Source organism: Pieris brassicae, chromosome 13 (genome assembly GCF_905147105.1).
Source record: "Pieris brassicae chromosome 13, ilPieBrab1.1, whole genome shotgun sequence".
Classification (NCBI taxonomy): Eukaryota; Metazoa; Arthropoda; class Insecta; order Lepidoptera; family Pieridae; genus Pieris; species Pieris brassicae.
In genome coordinates, this window is record NC_059677.1 from 2,381,325 (window position 1) to 2,400,167 (window position 18,843).

Consider the following 18,843-nt stretch of genomic DNA (forward strand, 5'->3'; position numbering starts at 1 on the left):
AAATGTGCTGATATTTTGTACTTAGATTGTTTTACCTCGCACAGGCAGAAGAAAGATTTGTCGCCGCACGGGATCTAGGCACTATTTAGAGAACTTCACTTTGCTGAATGATTTTAAGGAAATACTTACGATAAATTATTAAAATCCTCATAACAATCAAAATTAAAACTTAAACTTGTTATAATATTATTATGTTAGATTATTCTAATGGGTATTGTTGACATTTCCTATTGACAGATTGTAAACAACTAAATAGAAGTAAAAAGATTGCTAATTTCATTAACATGTTTGCCACCACACAACTAGGAACGTTTAGGAAACTTTTAAACGTTTCGTTCACTTATTTATCTGACGGAACTTTAGCGACTTTATCGATCTTTAATTACTGTCTAGAGATTCAATTGACTCTCTGAATTAGCTACTTTACTGCGACACTTACACACAATTGCACATTATTTAGGCAAAAAAATAATAATTTGTATATTTCGGATATTTTTGAATTTAGGAAGTGTAATTATAAATAAATTATTAAAATATCGACGGAGATGAGGAACAAGACCAATTTGAAAATTATTATAACTTAGTTAAGATTAGTATAACTACAAATAAATGCACAAACTATGTTCAACAATATCTAATTAATTAGGCAGGTTTTACAAAATCATTATTCCCCAATATATTTTATTTTAAACCAGCTTCGCCCGCGTGGCGTTTCGTGTATTTTATCAAAATCTCTTGCAACTTCTTCAACGGTTACTCCGTGTATTATAATATAGCATAATTATTGACACATCTAAACCTTCAAAAGGATTCTGTGTTATAGATAAATACTGCAATAGCCACCGCCTGGTTCTTCATTATCCAATAAATAAGAATGCTATCACGAGTATATATTATAATTAAACTTTTCCTCATTAAGTTCATGAAGTGTATTATTATACTCTGCTTTTTGTTGTTTAAATAAACATAGGTATTTTTCAAATTTATAATAGGTTTTAAATAATAAGCCATTTGAAAAATTACAATATCAGCATTTATTTAGCTAGGATGACGCCATAAAGACGTCTTCAAGCAATGTTCAATTGAATATAAACATATATTCTTATTGTCTCTCAATTCAGCGAGTTTGTCAGGTTAAGCTATTTTAGGGTAGTTTTGGTTTATGTTGATTGGTCCTTATTTGGTTAAAATAAAACTTCCTAATAATTCGTTGAGAAGAGGTGAAGATGGAATGTGGAATGTGTTTAATTTTTAAAAACTGTAGCTTTATATACAAAAATTATCCTACCTGGCCACTAGTGGTAAACATGTGGTACCAAGATGCGAAGGGTGCGTAGACAATAAAATTGAGGCGCGGCAAAAAGTTGTACTAACGGTAACGCAATTAACTGTTCTTTTCAGAACAAATTATTGTTTCATGACGACACGTACTAATCACCTACAGGATTCCCCCTCTAGCGAAGCGTACCGGCAGGCGTATAACGCGGCCTCGGCGAGTTGTTCTTGTAGGTATTGAGGTGTTCCCAGTGTCTTGTTGTTTCAGGTTGTTGTCATCTTGATGTTTCAGGGTGTTGTCATTTTGATGTTTCAGGCTATTTGATGGTTCATGTAGTTCGCTCGCACTTGATGTGTTTTGCTTGTTGCAGGTACTCGTTGTTGTATCAGTAGGCACATCTTGCTCGGCGATAGTGTAGGCAGGTTTGAGTCTATCGATAGAGATATTCATTTCACGGTTAGGTAACTGCAGCGTGAATATCTTGCTGTCTCGTTTCAGCACGCGATAGGGTCCGTCGTAAGGTGCTTGTAATGGCTTCTTTACGGCGTCTATGCGTACAAATACGTATTCACATGATTGCAGGTCGCGGTGAACGAATATGGGTTTTGTGTTGCTGTGTGGTTGACTCGGCATTGGTTGCAAGTTACGTATTGCGTCGCGCAGCTGATCGATGTAGCCAGAGTCCATGATGACATCATTGCGGGTCGTTGATAAGAAATCACCGGGTAAGCGTATGTTGCATCCGTAGGTAAGTTGGGCGGCGCTTACGCCGGTGTCACTTCGCATAGCGGCGCGTAATCCGAGTAGGACGGTTGGTAGCTCGTTGATCCAGCTTCTTGCGGTCTGTAGTCTTGCCTTTAATGCGGCTTTAAGGACACGGTGCCATCGTTCGATGATACCGTTACACTGTGCGTGGTATGAAGTTGTACGCGTTTTTTCGATTCCTAGTAAGCGAGAAAGAGATGCAAATACTCTGCTTTCAAATTGGCGTCCTTGGTCCGTTGTTATTGTTACAGGACAACCGAAACGGGAAATCCAACCTTCGTATACCGCTTTGGCGACGTCTTCAGCTGATATTTCGCATAATGGGTATGCTTCGGACCATCTTGTTGCTCTGTCGATCATTGTCACGAGGTATCGATGACCGCTGGCCGCGGTAGGTAGCGGACCAACGATATCGATGTGAACGTGTTCGAATCGTTCGGTTGGTGAAAAAATTGATAATCGACTTGATGTGTGGCGTTGTATTTTAGCGCGCTGACACTGTAGGCATACTTTTGCCCACTTGCCGACGTCTGCGTTCATTGAGGGCCAGAAGTAACGTTGCGTAATTAATTTTCTCGTAGTCTTGATTCCAGGGTGGCTAACGTTATGTACTGCGTTGAATGCGGTACGTCGGTATTCTTCTGGTAGGTACGGACGTAACTGTGAGGTTGAAGTTTCGCAGTGTAATTTGATGTTTGAGACGGGCAGGTTGACTTTCTTGAAACATAAGTTGCTCTGTAGACTGAGTGCTTTAATGGTATCGCTATCGCGTTCTTGAGCTTCTGCAAGTAGATTGTAGTCGATCGGCGACGGACAGGTGATTGCTTCGACACGTGATAATGCATCTGCGGCTGCATTTTGAGATCCACTGACGTGTCGTATATCAGTGGTAAATTCGCTGATATAAAGTAGCTGTCGGGTGCGTCTCGGTGATTCGCTGTTTGTATTTGTTTTTGTGTAAGCGAAAGTTAGCGGCTTGTGGTCGGTAAATATAATTATTTCTCGTCCCTCGAACATTTTGCGGAAATGTTTGACAGCCATGTAGATGGCGAGTAGCTCTCGATCGTAGGTACTGTAGCGAGTCTGTGCGTCGGTGAATTTCTTCGAGAAATAGCCGAGTGGTTGCCATGAGTTGTTGATAAATTGATTGAGTGCGGCACCAGCTGTTTTGTCGCTAGCGTCGCTGAATATAGCAAGTGTCGCCTGGTGAGACGGATGAGCAAGTAAAGCGGCGTTTTTTATGCTCTCTTTACATGCTTCATAAGCTTGCGTTGATTCAGTGGTCCAATCGATCTTAGTTTTGTCACGCTTCTTGACGTTGTGCAGGTAGGCATTTAAAGGCGCTTGTATGGTGGCGGCATCTTTGATATTTTCACGGTAAAAGTTTATCATACCGAGAAAACGTCGTAGTTCTTCTACGGTTTGTGGTTTTGGAAAGTCTGTAATAGCTTGTACCTTCTCTTGGGGTGGCTGTATTCCTTCCGCTGTGACTTGGTGACCGAGGAATTTCACAGTTGGCTGGCCGAAAACACATTTTGATGGGTTGATGGTGATGCCGTATTCTTCTAGTCGCTGTAATACGATGCGTAGATGTTTTCGGTGCTCTTCCTCGTCGATTGATGCTATGAGTAGATCATCAACGAAAGGAAATACGAAGTCGAGTTCGCGCAGTACTTCGTGAATAAAGCGTTGGAAAGTCTGTCCGGCGTTCTTTAGACCAGGACACATGCGCGGAAACTCGAAAAGACCAAAAGGTGTGATGATGGCGGTTTTCTCCACATCTTGCTCGCTGACTGGCAGTTGTTGGTACGCGCGATTGAGGTCGAGTGTGGAGAAAATTTTCTTCCCTGCGAGTTGGTATGTGAAATCACGTATGCGTGGTATGGGATACCGATCGGGCTTGGTTATGGCGTTGAGTCTTCGGTAATCGCCACACACGCGTAGGTCTCCATTCTTCTTTGGCACGACGTGAAGAGGTGATGCCCAAGGGCTTTTGCTTGGTCTGCATAACCCTTGATCGATCATGTTTTGGAATTCTTTCCTGACCATTTCATAACGATGCGGTGCAATGGGGCGTGGCTTGCAGTGAAGGGGCGGTCCATTTGTTTCAATGAAGTGTTCAACGGAATGTTTGGGACTAAGCTTCATTGAAGTGATTCTGGTTGTGCCTGGGAAATCTTCTAGTATGCTGTGGTAATTTTGCTCAATGTCAATACTACGAACTGTAGGTATGTCTGCAGTACTGAGTTGAGCGTTTGTTACCAGTTTTGTTTTCCCGTCGATCAGTCTTCTGTTTTTTACGTCGACAATGAGGTGGTGGTACTGCAAGAAATCTGCTCCCAGGATTGCCTTAGACACATCTGCTACGACGAATTTCCATGTGTATGGTCTTCGGAGGTTAAGATCAAGTTGGAGTGACTTCTCTCCGTATGTTGGAATGACCGTGTTGTTGGCGGCGTAGAGTTGAAACGGCAGTGGTTTTTCGCGTGAGCCTTTTGCCTTTGGTAGCACGGAGATATTGGCTCCTGTGTCGACCAAAAAGGTAAGTTTCGTTACCCTGTCGGTAACGAAAAGGCGGTGTGATGATTCGGTAACGCCGGTTCCCGCCGCGGCCAGCGTTACTTTTAGTTTTCCGACTGGTTTATGGGCTTGAAACATGGGCATGGTGGTGTGCATTTCTTCGCGTCCATACCGTAGCGATGATGGTAATAGCAGTACGGCATTGGAGATTTTTTCCGGCTTCGATCTTCCATCTGTGACTCTCGTCGGTTTTCGTTGCGCTTTGTTGATGCGTTCCGCGAGCGTGATTGTAAATGATAGCGAGAACGACTGTTGCGGTAGTTGTCGCGCGGTTGTACTCGTAGCTCGGCAACTTCCAAAGACAACCTTCTTATTTCACCGATGAGGGTGTCGATGGTTGGTTGTTGTTCTGGAGGTGGCACACGGAGTGACAGTGAGATACCGGAGACTTCTTGGCTCGACGCTTGTGATGAAACTTGACGCTCTGCACCGGAATTTTCTGTGTTCGTCATCTTCAATTTTCTTGGTGTTCTTCTCGGGGTCACCACTTTAGGGTAGTTTTGGTTTATGTTGATTGGTCCTTATTTGGTTAAAATAAAACTTCCTAATAATTCGTTGAGAAGAGGTGAAGATGGAATGTGGAATGTGTTTAATTTTTAAAAACTGTAGCTTTATATACAAAAATTATCCTACCTGGCCACTAGTGGTAAACATGTGGTACCAAGATGCGAAGGGTGCGTAGACAATAAAATTGAGGCGCGGCAAAAAGTTGTACTAACGGTAACGCAATTAACTGTTCTTTTCAGAACAAATTATTGTTTCATGACGACACGTACTAATCACCTACACTATAAAGAAAATATAATTATTTATATTATATAAATTAGTTAACGTATAAACTAAATTTCTACAGTTTGAAGGAATTCAATTTATTATAGTTTATTATAGTACTTATGATTTTCCAGTTATAAGATGACTTGTAATATCATTTGCAAAGGATAGGGATATCAGGTATTTATTTTTGGAAACCAAATTTAAACAATACTTACCACCATCATATTTATAAGTTAAACTATATTTATAAAACATTTTGTAAACACCAATGAATGAATGAATTATTTAAAATCATTTTATATTTATTTTTATAGAAACATCTGTCGAAGCAAGTTTGACAGTTAAATTTCAAAAGTTACATAGAAACTGAAAACAAAATCATCGTTCTTTCATTCGGCCTTGCGATGGAAATATGGTTCAGCTTATAGGAGGTCATAGTAGATCGATCAAAACCGAAGATGTCGCGATACGCAGGTGAAAAGTACAGAAATTTCCTTTTAACCGATGATTTTTTTTAACCATACTACAATAATCAGAATGATAAAGTATGCTCACAGTTCTAAAGAAGCTGCTCAAGTGGTCGGAAAGGAACAACGTGGTCATCATCCTACGTCAGTGATGGTTTGGGGGATGGACATGAGACATGCCCCACTACATTTTTGTGAAAAGGGAATGAAAAATTCAGCTTAAGTGTATCAAGATACAGTCACGGATCATGTTGTAGAACGTCTCAGCAATACATTTTCATAAATTTCAGATTCTGCACTTAAGTCACAAAGCACGAACTATCCAAGCCTGGCTTGACACCGGAACTTGCCCAGGCTTCAAATTATGGTCAGTTTTAGAGTACATGGCCTTCTCTAAACGCTGGCATGACTTTGAGTCTCTTAAAAAATCTTTGGAAACGCGTAAATCCATAGCTAAGTGGCCAAACAGAGTAAGGAGTAAGGATTTCGAATAGATTTTGTTTTTTCATTTTTGCACAGATTAATAAATATGTAGGTATAGATTATAATAATAAAACATAAATGTGACTAGATTTAAAAACTAGATTTCATGGGATCTTTGTTAAGTTATATGTACAGTAAATGTCAGCGGAGAAGGGATATTATTCCAGCTTTTTTTTTGAGTGGAATCTCGCTGTTGGCCTTAAGGGCCTTTACAGCTCGGGCTCGGGCTGTTTTGGCCAGCGTAGCTCGGCCCGAATGGCGTTTTATCCCGCGGCTAGCGCAAGGGTGTCTCCTGTGAGACTCGAACTTCGGCTTGGGCCGTCGCGGGGTGGTCAATCGCCTGAAGGGCAGGACGGAAGCTCACTGGAGTGAGCGAAGTACGTACTACGTAGTGAAGGCGGTTTAGTACCCTAATGTGTGTTTGGCTATTTTTATTATTATTGGCCGCGGCTTTTAATTTATTGTGAGCTACGGTAATTGGATCGTCCTGATCCGTTAGTGTATGTCGAGGCCTCCTACGAGCCTTTTTGTCGGGAAGGGGTTATTATTTTAACCTACATTGGTTAAAATAATAATTGTAGATATGGTCTTGACGTGTATTATGACTCACTTCCCACTTTTAAGAAAAAAATTCAGTCATAATCTATCTATAATCTATCATTTATTAGAGTCAATGTTGTGTACACCTATTATTAGATTGCATGCTAGAATAAAACCCAATATTGTTAATTAGAAAATGTATACATGTAATCTGTTGGTGTTCCTTAATAAATAAATAAATAAATTATTATTTATCCAACAATTATTATTCCAACATTTCATCGCGCTATATTTAAAACTCCCTCGAAATGATGCCGTCAGATGCTGGGGAATTATATACTTAATGGAAGAGCAGTATTGGCCTCGTGGCTTCATCGAGTGACTCATCCCTGTCCTAGTGGGTTCGTTCTCCGTGCACGGTGCACCAATAGACTTTCTTTCTCAACGGTGAAGAAAAACATCGTTGGGAAACCGGTGTGCCTTCCCAAGAAATCAACGGTGTGTGTCAGGAGTCTGAACACCTACTCAGGGCTGCGTTGCCCATGTGTGCGAAGTGTGCGGTGGACACAGATGCTAAGACAATGAGGGTGCCGCCACCGAAAATATTTATTTATACTTTGTTACCATAATATACATAATTATACAAACAAAAATTAAGTAGGTTACATAAGTTATTAGGCAACAGGCGGCCTTATCGCTAACAAGCGATTTCTTCCAGGCAACCCTAATATGGGAGACTAAAAAAAAGAAGCACCTACAGAGGGTAAAGTATAAGTGCATAATTAAGTAACAAAAAAAAACTCAAAATAACATGCAATTATAGCTAAAACTAAATAAAATAAAATCCAAAGAAAAAATATAAATAATAAATATAGTGTGTATAAACATACATGCAAAAGATCTGCCAAAGGTTAATTGACTCACAATTAATATATATATAAGTAGTGGCTAATAACGAGGCACAAGAAAAATGATCAAAAAGAAGATTTTTAAATAAATTTAGAGACTGAGCTCTTCTGATATAAATTGGTAAGGAACGCAAATTACCGCCAGAGAGGAACATAAAATTTGTATGTTACACTTACACAACAACATATTCTTTGTTGTGGAGTATGGATAAGTAAGTAATAACAAAATATATAATGCAATATTCGTCCCACAATTCTGTCAGAAATGGAATAAGTGATAAAAACAAAAGTACTGATCAGTTATTAATGAGTAATATATCTATTTATAGTACATTAATTAAGGAATAGAAATAAGATAAAATCATTCGAAATGAACACCCTTATTTTTAATGCAGGCCCTAAATCGCCGCGACCAGGCGTGTATTGCATTACGCACCATATTCATGTCGATTTCAGTGACTGTCTTTTTTAAAGATGACTTCAGACTCCAAATTTTATAAGGTTTATCACAGACCTTTCTCTCTATGACAAATTTTATTGTCCAAAGATTATGGTCCGGACTGGAGGAAGGCCAATCCTCGTGTCTAATTAAGTTGATGTTTTGATGCTCAAACCAGGCTTGAGTGAGGTCTTGGCTTTGTGTGCACGCACAGTCCTGCTGGAACACGAAGTAATGTCCCGCAAATAGCGTGCTGGGCAGGTCTTTGACTAGCCGATCTACCGCCTCTTGGTACACTTTTGCACTGATTTAGACCCCTTTTCGCAAAAATGAACCTCAGTTAGCCCGTAATAGGACTCTCCCAACCAGACCATTACTGACGATGGATGATGTCCATGTTACAACACCCTTGGAACATTATTTTCAGCTTCTTCAGAACTCCTAGCGTACACTGTATCATTCTGTTTATTGTACTTCGTCTGCTACTGCTTCAATATTGAAAGATTTTTCGTCCGTAAAGAGGATAAAAACAATAGTCAAACATTCAAAAATAAAATGCAATAATTTTGTTATAAAATAATGTTTGAAATTTAAAAATATGTGACAGTTACAGAACTTTGGGACCAACAACGAATTTACGTTTGAAATTTCATTTTACGCTTTGGGTTTCAGTTTACATTTTTAGGGTAGTTTTACTTTAGGTTGATTGGTCCTTATTTGGTTAAAATAAAACTTCCTAATAATTCGTTGAGAAGAGGTGAAGATGGAATGTGGAATGTGTTTAATTTTTAAAAACTGTAGATTTATATACAAAAATTATCCTACCTGGCCACTAGTGGTAACATGTGGTACCAAGATGCGAAGGGTGCGTAGACAATAAAATCGAGGCGCGGCAAAAAGTTGTCCTAACGGTAACGCAATTAACTGTTCTTTTCAGAACAAATTATTGTTTCATGACGACACGTACTAATCACCTACAGGATTCCCCCTCTAGCGAAGCGTACCGGTAGGCGTATAACGCGGCCTCGGCGAGTTGTTCTTGTAGGTATTGAGGTGTTCCCAGTGTCTTGTTGTTTCAGGTTGTTGTCATTTTGATGTTTCAGGCTATTTGATGGTTCATGTAGTTCGCTCGCACTTGATGTGTTTTGCTTGTTGCAGGTACTCGTTGTTGTATCAGTAGGCACATCTTGCTCGGCGATAGTGTAGGCAGGTTTGAGTCTGTCGATAGAGATATTCATTTCACGGTTAGGTAACTGCAGCGTGAATATCTTGCTGTCTCGTTTCAGCACGCGATAGGGTCCGTCGTAAGGTGCTTGTAATGGCTTCTTTACGGCGTCTACGCGTACGGATACGTATTCACATGTTTGCAGGTCGCGGTGTACAAATATGGGTTTTGTGTTGCTGTGTGGTTGACTCGGCATTGGTTGCAAGTTACGTATTGCGTCGCGCAGCTGATCGATGTAGCCAGAGTCCATGATGACGTCATTGCGGGTCGTTGATAAGAAATCACCGGGTAAGCGTATGTTGCAACCGTAGGTAAGCTGAGCGGCGCTTACGCCGGTGTCACTTCGCATAGCGGCGCGTAATCCGAGTAGGACGGTTGGGAGCTCGTTGATCCAGCTTCTTGCGGTCTGTAGTCTTGCTTTTAATGCGGCTTTAAGGACACGGTGCCATCGTTCGATGATACCGTTACACTGTGCGTGGTATGAAGTTGTACGCGTTTTTTCGATTCCTAGTAAGCGAGAAAGAGATGCAAATACTCTGCTTTCAAATTGGCGTCCTTGGTCCGTTGTTATTGTTACAGGACAACCGAAACGGGAAATCCAACCTTCGTATACCGCTTTGGCGACGTCTTCAGCTGATATTTCGCATAATGGGTATGCTTCGGGCCATCTTGTTGCTCTGTCGATCATTGTCACGAGGTATCGATGACCGCTGGCCGCGGTAGGTAGCGGACCAACGATATCGATGTGAACGTGTTCGAATCGTTCGGTTGGTGAAAAAATTGATAATTGACTTGATGTGTGGCGTTGTATTTTGGCGCGCTGACACTGTAGGCATACTTTTGCCCACTTGCCGACGTCTGCGTTCATTGAGGGCCAAAAGTAACGTTGCGTAATTAATTTTCTCGTAGTCTTGATTCCAGGGTGGCTAACGTTATGTACTGCGTTGAATGCGGTACGTCGGTATTCTTCTGGTAGGTACGGACGTAACTGTGAGGTTGAAGTTTCGCAGTGTAATTTGATATTTGAGACGGGCAGGTTGACTTTCTTGAAACATAAGTTGCTCTGTAGACTGAGTGCTTTAATGGTATCGCTATCGCGTTCTTGAGCTTCTGCAAGTAGATTGTAGTCAATCGGCGATGGACAGGTGATTGCTTCGACACGTGATAATGCATCTGCGGCTGCATTTTGAGATCTACTGACGTGTCGTATATCAGTGGTAAATTCGCTGATATAAAGTAGCTGTCGGGTGCGTCTCGGTGATTCGCTGTTTGTATTTGTTTTTGTGTAAGCGAAAGTTAGCGGCTTGTGGTCGGTGAATATTATTATTTCTCGTCCCTCGAACATTTTGCGGAAATGTTTGACAGCCATGTAGATGGCGAGTAGCTCTCGATCGTAAGTACTGTAGCGAGTCTGTGCGTCGGTGAATTTCTTCGAGAAATAGCCGAGTGGTTGCCATGAGTTGTTGATAAATTGATTGAGTGCGGCACCAGCTGTTTTGTCGCTAGCGTCGCTGAATATAGCAAGTGTCGCCTGGTGAGACGGATGAGCAAGTAAAGCGGCGTTTTTTATGCTCTCTTTACACGCTTCATAAGCTTGCGTTGATTCAGTGGTCCAGTCGATCTTAGTTTTGTCACGCTTCTTGACGTTGTGCAGGTAGGTATTTAACGGCGATTGTATGGTGGCGGCATCTTTGATATTTTCACGGTAAAAGTTTATCATACCGAGAAAACGTCGTAGTTCTTCTACGGTTTGTGGTTTTGGAAAGTCTGTAATAGCTTGTACCTTCTCTTGGGGTGGCTGTATTCCTTACGCTGTGACTTGGTGACCGAGGAATTTCACAGTTGGCTGGCCGAAAACACATTTTGATAGGTTGATGGTGATGCCGTATTCTTCTAGTCGCTGTAATACGATGCGTAGATGTTTTCGGTGCTCTTCCTCGTCGATTGATGCTATGAGTAGATCATCAACGAAAGGAAATACGAAGTCGAGTTCGCGCAGTACTTCATGAATAAAGCGTTGGAAAGTCTGTCCGGCGTTCTTTAGACCAGGACACATGCGCGGAAACTCGAAAAGACCAAAAGGTGTGATGATAGCGGTTTTCTCCACATCTTGCTCGCTGACTGACAGTTGTTGGTACGCGCGATTGAGGTCGAGTGTGGAGAAAATTTTCTTCCCTGCGAGTTGGTATGTGAAATCACGTATGCGTGGTATGGGATACCGATCGGGCTTGGTTATGGCGTTGAGCCTTCGGTAATCGCCACACACGCGTAGGTCTCCATTCTTCTTTGGCACGACGTGAAGAGGTGATGCCCAAGGGCTTTTGCTTGGTCTGCATAACCCTTGATCGATCATGTTTTGGAATTCCTTCCTGACGATTTCGTAACGATGCGGTGCAATGGGGCGTGGCTTGCAGTGAAGGGGCGGTCCATTTGTTTCAATGAAGTGTTCAACGGAATGTTTGGGACTAAGCTTCATTGAAGTGAGTCTGGTTGTGCCTGGGAAATCTGCTAGTATGCTGTGGTAATTTTGCTCTATGTCAATACTACGAACTGTAGGTATGTCTGCAGTACTGAGTTGAGCGTTTGTTACCAGCTTTGTTTTCCCGTCGATCAATCTTCGGTTTTTTACATCGACAATGAGGTGGTGGTGCTGCAAGAAATCTGCTCCCAGGATTGCCTTAGACACATCTGCTACGACGAATTTCCATGTGTATGGTCTTCGGAGGTTAAGATCGAGTTGGAGTGACTTCTCTCCGTATGTTGGAATGACCGTGTTGTTGGCGGCGTAGAGTTGAAATGGCAGTGGTTTTTCACGTGAGCCTTTTGTCTTTGGTAGCACGGAGATATTGGCTCCTGTGTCGACCAAAAAGGTAAGTTTCGTTACCCTGTCGGTAACGAAAAGGCGGTGTGATGATTCGGTAACGCCGGTTCCCGCCGCGGCCAGCGTTGCTTTTAGTTTTCCGACTGGTTTATGGGCTTGAAACATGGGCATGGTGGTGCGCATTTCTTCGCGTCCATACCATAGCGATGATGGTAATAGCAGTACGGCATTGGAGATTTTTTCCGGCTTCAATCTTCCATCTGCGACTCTCGTCGGTTTTCGTTGCGCTTTGTTGATGCGTTCCGCGAGCGTGATTGTGAATGTGAATGGTGGCGAGAACGACTGTTGCGGTAGTTGTCGCGCGGTTGTACTCGTAGCTCGGCAACTTCCAAAGACAACCTTCTTATTTCACCGATGAGGGTGTCGATGGTTGGTTGTTGTTCTGGAGGTGGCACACGGAGTGACAGTGAGATACCGGAGACTTCTTGGCTCGACGGGTGTGATGAAACTTGACGCTCTGCACCGGAATTTTCTGTGTTCGTCATCTTCAATTTTCTTGGTGTTCTTCTCGGGGTCACCACTTTAGGGTAGTTTTGGTTTAGGTTGATTGGTCCTTATTTGGTTAAAATAAAACTTCCTAATAATTCGTTGAGAAGAGGTGAAGATGGAATGTGGAATGTGTTTAATTTTTAAAAACTGTAGATTTATATACAAAAATTATCCTACCTGGCCACTAGTGGTAACATGTGGTACCAAGATGCGAAGGGTGCGTAGACAATAAAATCGAGGCGCGGCAAAAAGTTGTTCTAACGGTAACGCAATTAACTGTTCTTTTCAGAACAAATTATTGTTTCATGACGATAACGTTTACAACTGTCCTTGTCAGGACACATAACTGTTTCATGACGACACGTACTAATCACCTACACATTAATTACTGAATGTAGCCAATCAGAAGAAAGGCCGCCACGCTGCACCATGAGGTTTTTGAGTATACTTTATGACTTTTGATTTCAATAATAAGCCTTAAAGCAATAATAAGACTTATTAAAATCAAAACATATTTGAAGTTCATTATCGGTAACCAAATTCAACATATAATTTTTAAATTATGTCGAATTAATAAGCTCAATAATACTGGATTGTACTCCTGGCGTTTCACACGTAGAGCTAATTAGTATGATTATAAGATTTGTCAATTTTTACGTGGAAACTGGAAAATTGGAAATAAGACAGTATTTCTTAGCTTTTTGTCCAATTATACCTAAATACAACTGCTGTTAGATTAACATTATTTATAATAGAAAAACTAAACGAAATTAATTTGGACATAAACAACTTGATAAGGGATCAAATATGCGTGGTAAGTATACGGGCCTTTTATATACCGTGCGCAAGTCATAGTTTAAATTTTACTGAGGTTTTCTGGGGTTTTAATATAGTTCAAGAATTGTTTTACCGGATTAAAGCTATTTGTATTATTATAAGCTTATAATTATTTTATATAATTTTAAATTTAAGACGTTTCGCGTGCTTTATAGCGTTTACAACTGAAGACAAAAGATGTCGAATGTCAATCCGGTAAAAAAAGGTGTTTTCTTTCAATAATATAACTTTTTTTACCGTCTCCGCCACCATGCACGTTGTTTGTTGTTTATTTCAATTGTTTTCTTTCAATGTGTAAAAGCTATGTTAACCAAAGACAATACTAGTGCAAGAATTATATAAATATTTTTATTTATTAAAATTGTCAGAAATCTGATCTTAAAAACAGATATACAGACATAATTAACAAAGTAAGTAAACTAATAATTTAGTTCGCGATTTATTTTTCGCAGCAATTGGCAAGCGGACGTTACCAATTTTAGAAATAATTATTTAAGTAAATATATTAAAGTGAAAAACATTTGTCTATCGATCAAAATTACTAATAACAAATAGGTACATAGAAACTTCAAGATTCGTAAAAATAGGTGGGGCTTCATGGCGATCAAAATGGGGATAAAATTTCAAAAGTTTGGTCCCTGTGTACTTATAACGCTGACAGCATTTCGATTCCTGAATTACGATACTTACTCGCTAAGCGAGCCTATTAGATTGACCAATGATCATGAAACATACAGAAATCTGAGGCCCAGACTTAAAAACGTTGAAGGCCACCGATTTATTTTGAGTTTTTATACTAATTTCGCCTACTGCCAATTCTATTAATTTTTCAGAATTGCAACGGGTCGAATCAAAATATTTAACCAAATTTTAAGCTGATTGAATGAAGGTCAAATTACAATCTTTAAAAAGTCCTATCGCTGTTAAATTACGAGAATCATACAAGCTATAGGGTTGTCTCTCAACTCTCAACATGAGAGAATAAAATTAATAATGATTGTAAAGTATGTTTTTGATATTTATATGAATAAGCAGACAAACCAGCATTGCATTATACATAACATTACAAAAATTATAGTTAGTAAAAGTATTTTATATCCAAAATGACGTCAGTCAATCGATAATTCGATAGTAATGCCTATAATAAAAATAAAATTCCGTTTAATTTCCAACCATTACAAATAATATATTATTATTTTTTAAATATATTTTTAGCAATGTGTACATATATTTCTTGATATTCTATATCCTAACTTCCTTCAGTACCGTCGTACTGAACCCCTTCATAGGTAAAGGCATGGACATGGAGAAAGACTCTGTACATGGCCTTCTCTTTCTTCTATACATATTTATAGAATTAACAATATTTTTGATGTGAAACTTCTTTAGGCGCATGAGGGTAAAATTTTTACGGATAAAACGCAATAATAATAATATTAGCGTTACGAAGATGTGCAGCATTATTGCCGAAGAAAAGAGAGTGAGCAATTGGGAGAAAGTGAGAAAGGGCGAACGTAGCATGAAGCAATTAGCCATGGAGCGAGAGTAGAACGACAATATAAGCTATTTTTACGAGATATTTAGATAATGTTGATAGCACGAACTTATATTGCATATTTTACTTATCATTATGCTTTAGTTAAACAATACCAATCGCGTCGAATATTATAAATATCGAAGATATAAATTTAAAAGTTTAACTTATAATTTGTATTAATTTTCGACACTTTAATATTTTAAATTTTAATCACAATTAAATTCCTAAAAAGTCTCGAAAATTTATAGTTTTAGATTTTTTAAATATGAACAAGACTTAAAAATTAGTAAGAAGAAAGAAGAAAGGAAAGGAAGAAGAAACCAAAGAAGTTTCACTTCTGACATATGTACTTTTTATATATATATATATTTCTGTACTTCCAGAAATTAGTACGTGTCACCAAACTTTAGCTTGATACATTTAGTATAGAACACGCGTGGCTTGAACTTGGCAACCCTAGCCGTAATCCAGCCAGTGAAACGAGTTTTGCGAGAGGTGCGGGGAGGGGGCCGACCACGCGCGAGCCTCAGCGAGGCGCTGCGAGGCCGTATACCCCTCGCTCTGAGACACCTTTAGTAACAAATAAATACTGGTTATACACGGTCATGGAAAAGTTTATCGAAGCTGTGCGCATGCAGCCCTGTCTGTGGAATCCTTTGGACCCAGATTACAGAGAGATGCACGTGAAGGACGAAGCTTGGACCACCGTTGTGGAGATCTACAATAACCGTTCTATAGCAAATAGTAAGTAGCATGTTGACGTCACGTACTTTTATTTAATGTAATGCGCTCTCGCCGCCAGATCCAAATGAAATTTTGCATTTCTCAGCGCTTAACAATGTTAGTAAGCACTTTTAAAGCGCTATTTCAACTGGGTTTTAGGTTGCGTCTTAAAAGAGGACCAGCGCTGTCCAATCAATAAAATATCAAAACGCTGTTTATGTAATATAACATACATAGTTAGTCATACATAACATAGTTTATATTTAAAAGGGTTTACAAAATGTTAAAAATAATCGCACACTTGAAGCCAATGGCCCTTTAGTTTTTAACACACTCATAAATTGTAATGTAACATTTTTGTTTCCGATAATGTCTAATATCAAAGTGTCACTTATATTTACGAACTTCAAGCCTCGCAACCCCACTATCCCGAATTTTATCTTAGTTATAAGCTCATGTTTTAAACAATTAAAGCCAGTTGTTACTCAGATTCAAAGTGTTTCATTTAACAATATATTGCTGTTGGAACTTTTATCGCACTACCTATAAAGAGTTGCCAACACTGCCTCAATGTCTAAGGCGTTCCCAAATGCTTCAATTTACAACTGTTAAGAATTGTAAAAGGAATTAAGGAAGGTTTCTAGACTAGACTATCACACTAGATTGACGGTAGATTTCATTGTAACCTAAACGAAATAGTGATACATTTTTATATACAGGATAAATTCGTTTTACGTATTTAATTCAATCGAGTCTATTGACAGCGTATGTTATATTAAATTGAATCTGTGGAGAGTATCATTGTTGTTAACGAGCAGTGGTTACGCGTGCGACCCTCAAGCGTGTTGTGCGGTCTAACCCCGGCTGTGCAAAAAAAAATTTTTTTATAGGGCAAACGCGCAGGAGGTTTACCTGATGTTAAGTGATACCGTCGCCCATGAACAATCAATCACATCGATGTTTTAAAATCATTATTATAAAATCGGTTGTCTGTAAAGTCGGTTTACTGGCGATAGTTAAACGTGACAACGTCATAAGAAAATACTGGTGGAATGGTTGCTTTTTCAAAAGAAAATTTTAATTTTATTTGTTTGATAGATATTTTGTATGGATATAGAGAAGTAGGTAAATAGCAATCACAATTGAATTAATCAAGTTACATTTACGCATGAATTATGTCAATTTTTTTTCATCGCTCACTCAAATAGGAGAGAGACAGATGTCAAACGCTACCAAACGCGGAGGCAGATTGTGCCTCTTTGTCGCTCTTTCGGCGCTCTCGCTTGCACTTCAAGCCTTAAATGGAACGCCTCAGAGCGACGTAACGCCGCATGCGTCATGTTTATTCGTGCGTGCAGCCGGCTCCATCGAATTATAAGACGTTGTCACGTCAAAAACCAGCCGCCTAACCTGGCTTTTTTCTTTTTTTTCAGATTTTTTTATTTGGTACGAAAAAACAAATCATTATACTATAGAAACATTTATTTTTGACACAATAATCTATAATACTGTTTAATATTAGTTAATAACATGTAATAATTGCAGAATTAATTTATTACAGTTCAAGTAGCAAAAATGGAATGGAAAAAACTACGCGACAATCACCGCGACGCGCTCAAACGTGCGAAATTAGGCAAGAACAAGTTATTACCCGCGCAGATCACAACTTGGAAGTACGCAAAAGCAATGCAATTTCTAGAACCGCACATGAAATATAGAATAACAGAAAACATAGAAATAGAACCGTCGAAACACGACGACGTTTCAACTACAGTAGATTATTCAGCGAAACGACGTTGTATAGAAAAGAGAAGTTTGGAAGATGGCGCTCTAGAGTCATTCTTCAAATGCATGTTACAGAGCACTAAAACCATGCCAAACTGGATGCAGACACAGGTTAAAAAGAAGATATTTAGCGTTATCATTGAGGCTGAAGAACAGCTTTCGTCTCAAGGTCAAAGTGAAGTTGCGAGTGAATATGAAGCAGAACAAACTATTCCTTTAGGCATTGTCAAGGCTGAAATTCATACAGATAGTGACGATTGTACTTAAAATTCAGATGGCATTGTTATAACAGCCTTCACAGTGGTCAACAGTGACGATATTAGAAATAAATATTGTACGATGAGGCAGTGCAGACATAACAGCATGAGACATAAGAATAAGTTTGATATGGCTGATCACGGTTATAAAGAAAAATTACCAAAGAACTAAGGAGTCATGCCATGCCAGATTAGGTTATAACGATGTTAATTTTAAAATATTTGTATAAGTATTTCTTTTTGTTTTATTTACGTATGTATAAATCTTAACGAATCTAGATATTGGTGAAAACTGCAATAAACTCCGTGCAGTTTTTGAGTTTATCTTGATAGAAATTTTATAGATACACGCGACGGAGGTCTTGTTATATATAATTAATAAATTTCTCCATTTTTAGACAATGCACAACACATCTTTGTGTTTTTTACTAAAATTAAAACTAACTTTATTCATATAGGTAACCAATTACACTTATAAATGTCAAGAGAAAAGATTTTAAGTTGCTTCAAAATTTACATTTACTACCAGTTCGCAAGTCAAGGGCAAGAAACTCTCCGGCACTCATTTATTCGCCAAGTTTTGAGTCATACAAAATGTTTGAACTGGAGCAAATCAATTCCAAGGATTAGGATCATTTAAATATTCGTCAAATTTATAAAAAGCTTTATTGATTAATTTACGTTTAACGAGATTTTTGAATTTATTCAGTGATAATTAGTTATGTTGTAAAAACGAATAATTTCGATATAAGGAGTGGTTTATCTTGTGGAGTTCTGTTTCGAGTATAATACTGGTGAAAGTCACAATTTCTTTTAAAATCTTTCACATATTTTTTGTACAGCTTGGCTTCAAGAATATATTGACCAGATAGTGTCA

At 39.2% G+C, this 18,843-nt stretch overlaps 1 protein-coding gene across 1 annotated transcript; it reads left to right on the forward strand.

Annotated features, from left to right (window-relative positions):
• The first annotated feature begins 15,717 nt into the window (after positions 1-15,717).
• Positions 15,718-18,300, forward strand: LOC123717631. Its single transcript, XM_045673723.1, has 2 exons — positions 15,718-15,945; positions 17,486-18,300. The coding sequence occupies exons 1-2, from the start codon at positions 15,807-15,809 to the stop codon at positions 17,974-17,976; spliced, it is 630 nt and encodes a 209-aa protein (XP_045529679.1). The 5' UTR covers positions 15,718-15,806; the 3' UTR covers positions 17,977-18,300.
• The last annotated feature ends 543 nt before the right edge of the window (positions 18,301-18,843 follow it).

Coding starts and splice junctions, on each gene's coding strand:
- LOC123717631 (XM_045673723.1), top strand. CDS start 15,807: ATGGAAAAGTTTATCGAAGCTGTGCGCATGCAGCCCTGTCTGTGGAAT. Junction 15,946..17,485: donor TAACCGTTCTATAGCAAATA/GTAAGTAGCATG, acceptor AATTTATTACAG/TTCAAGTAGCAAAAATGGAA.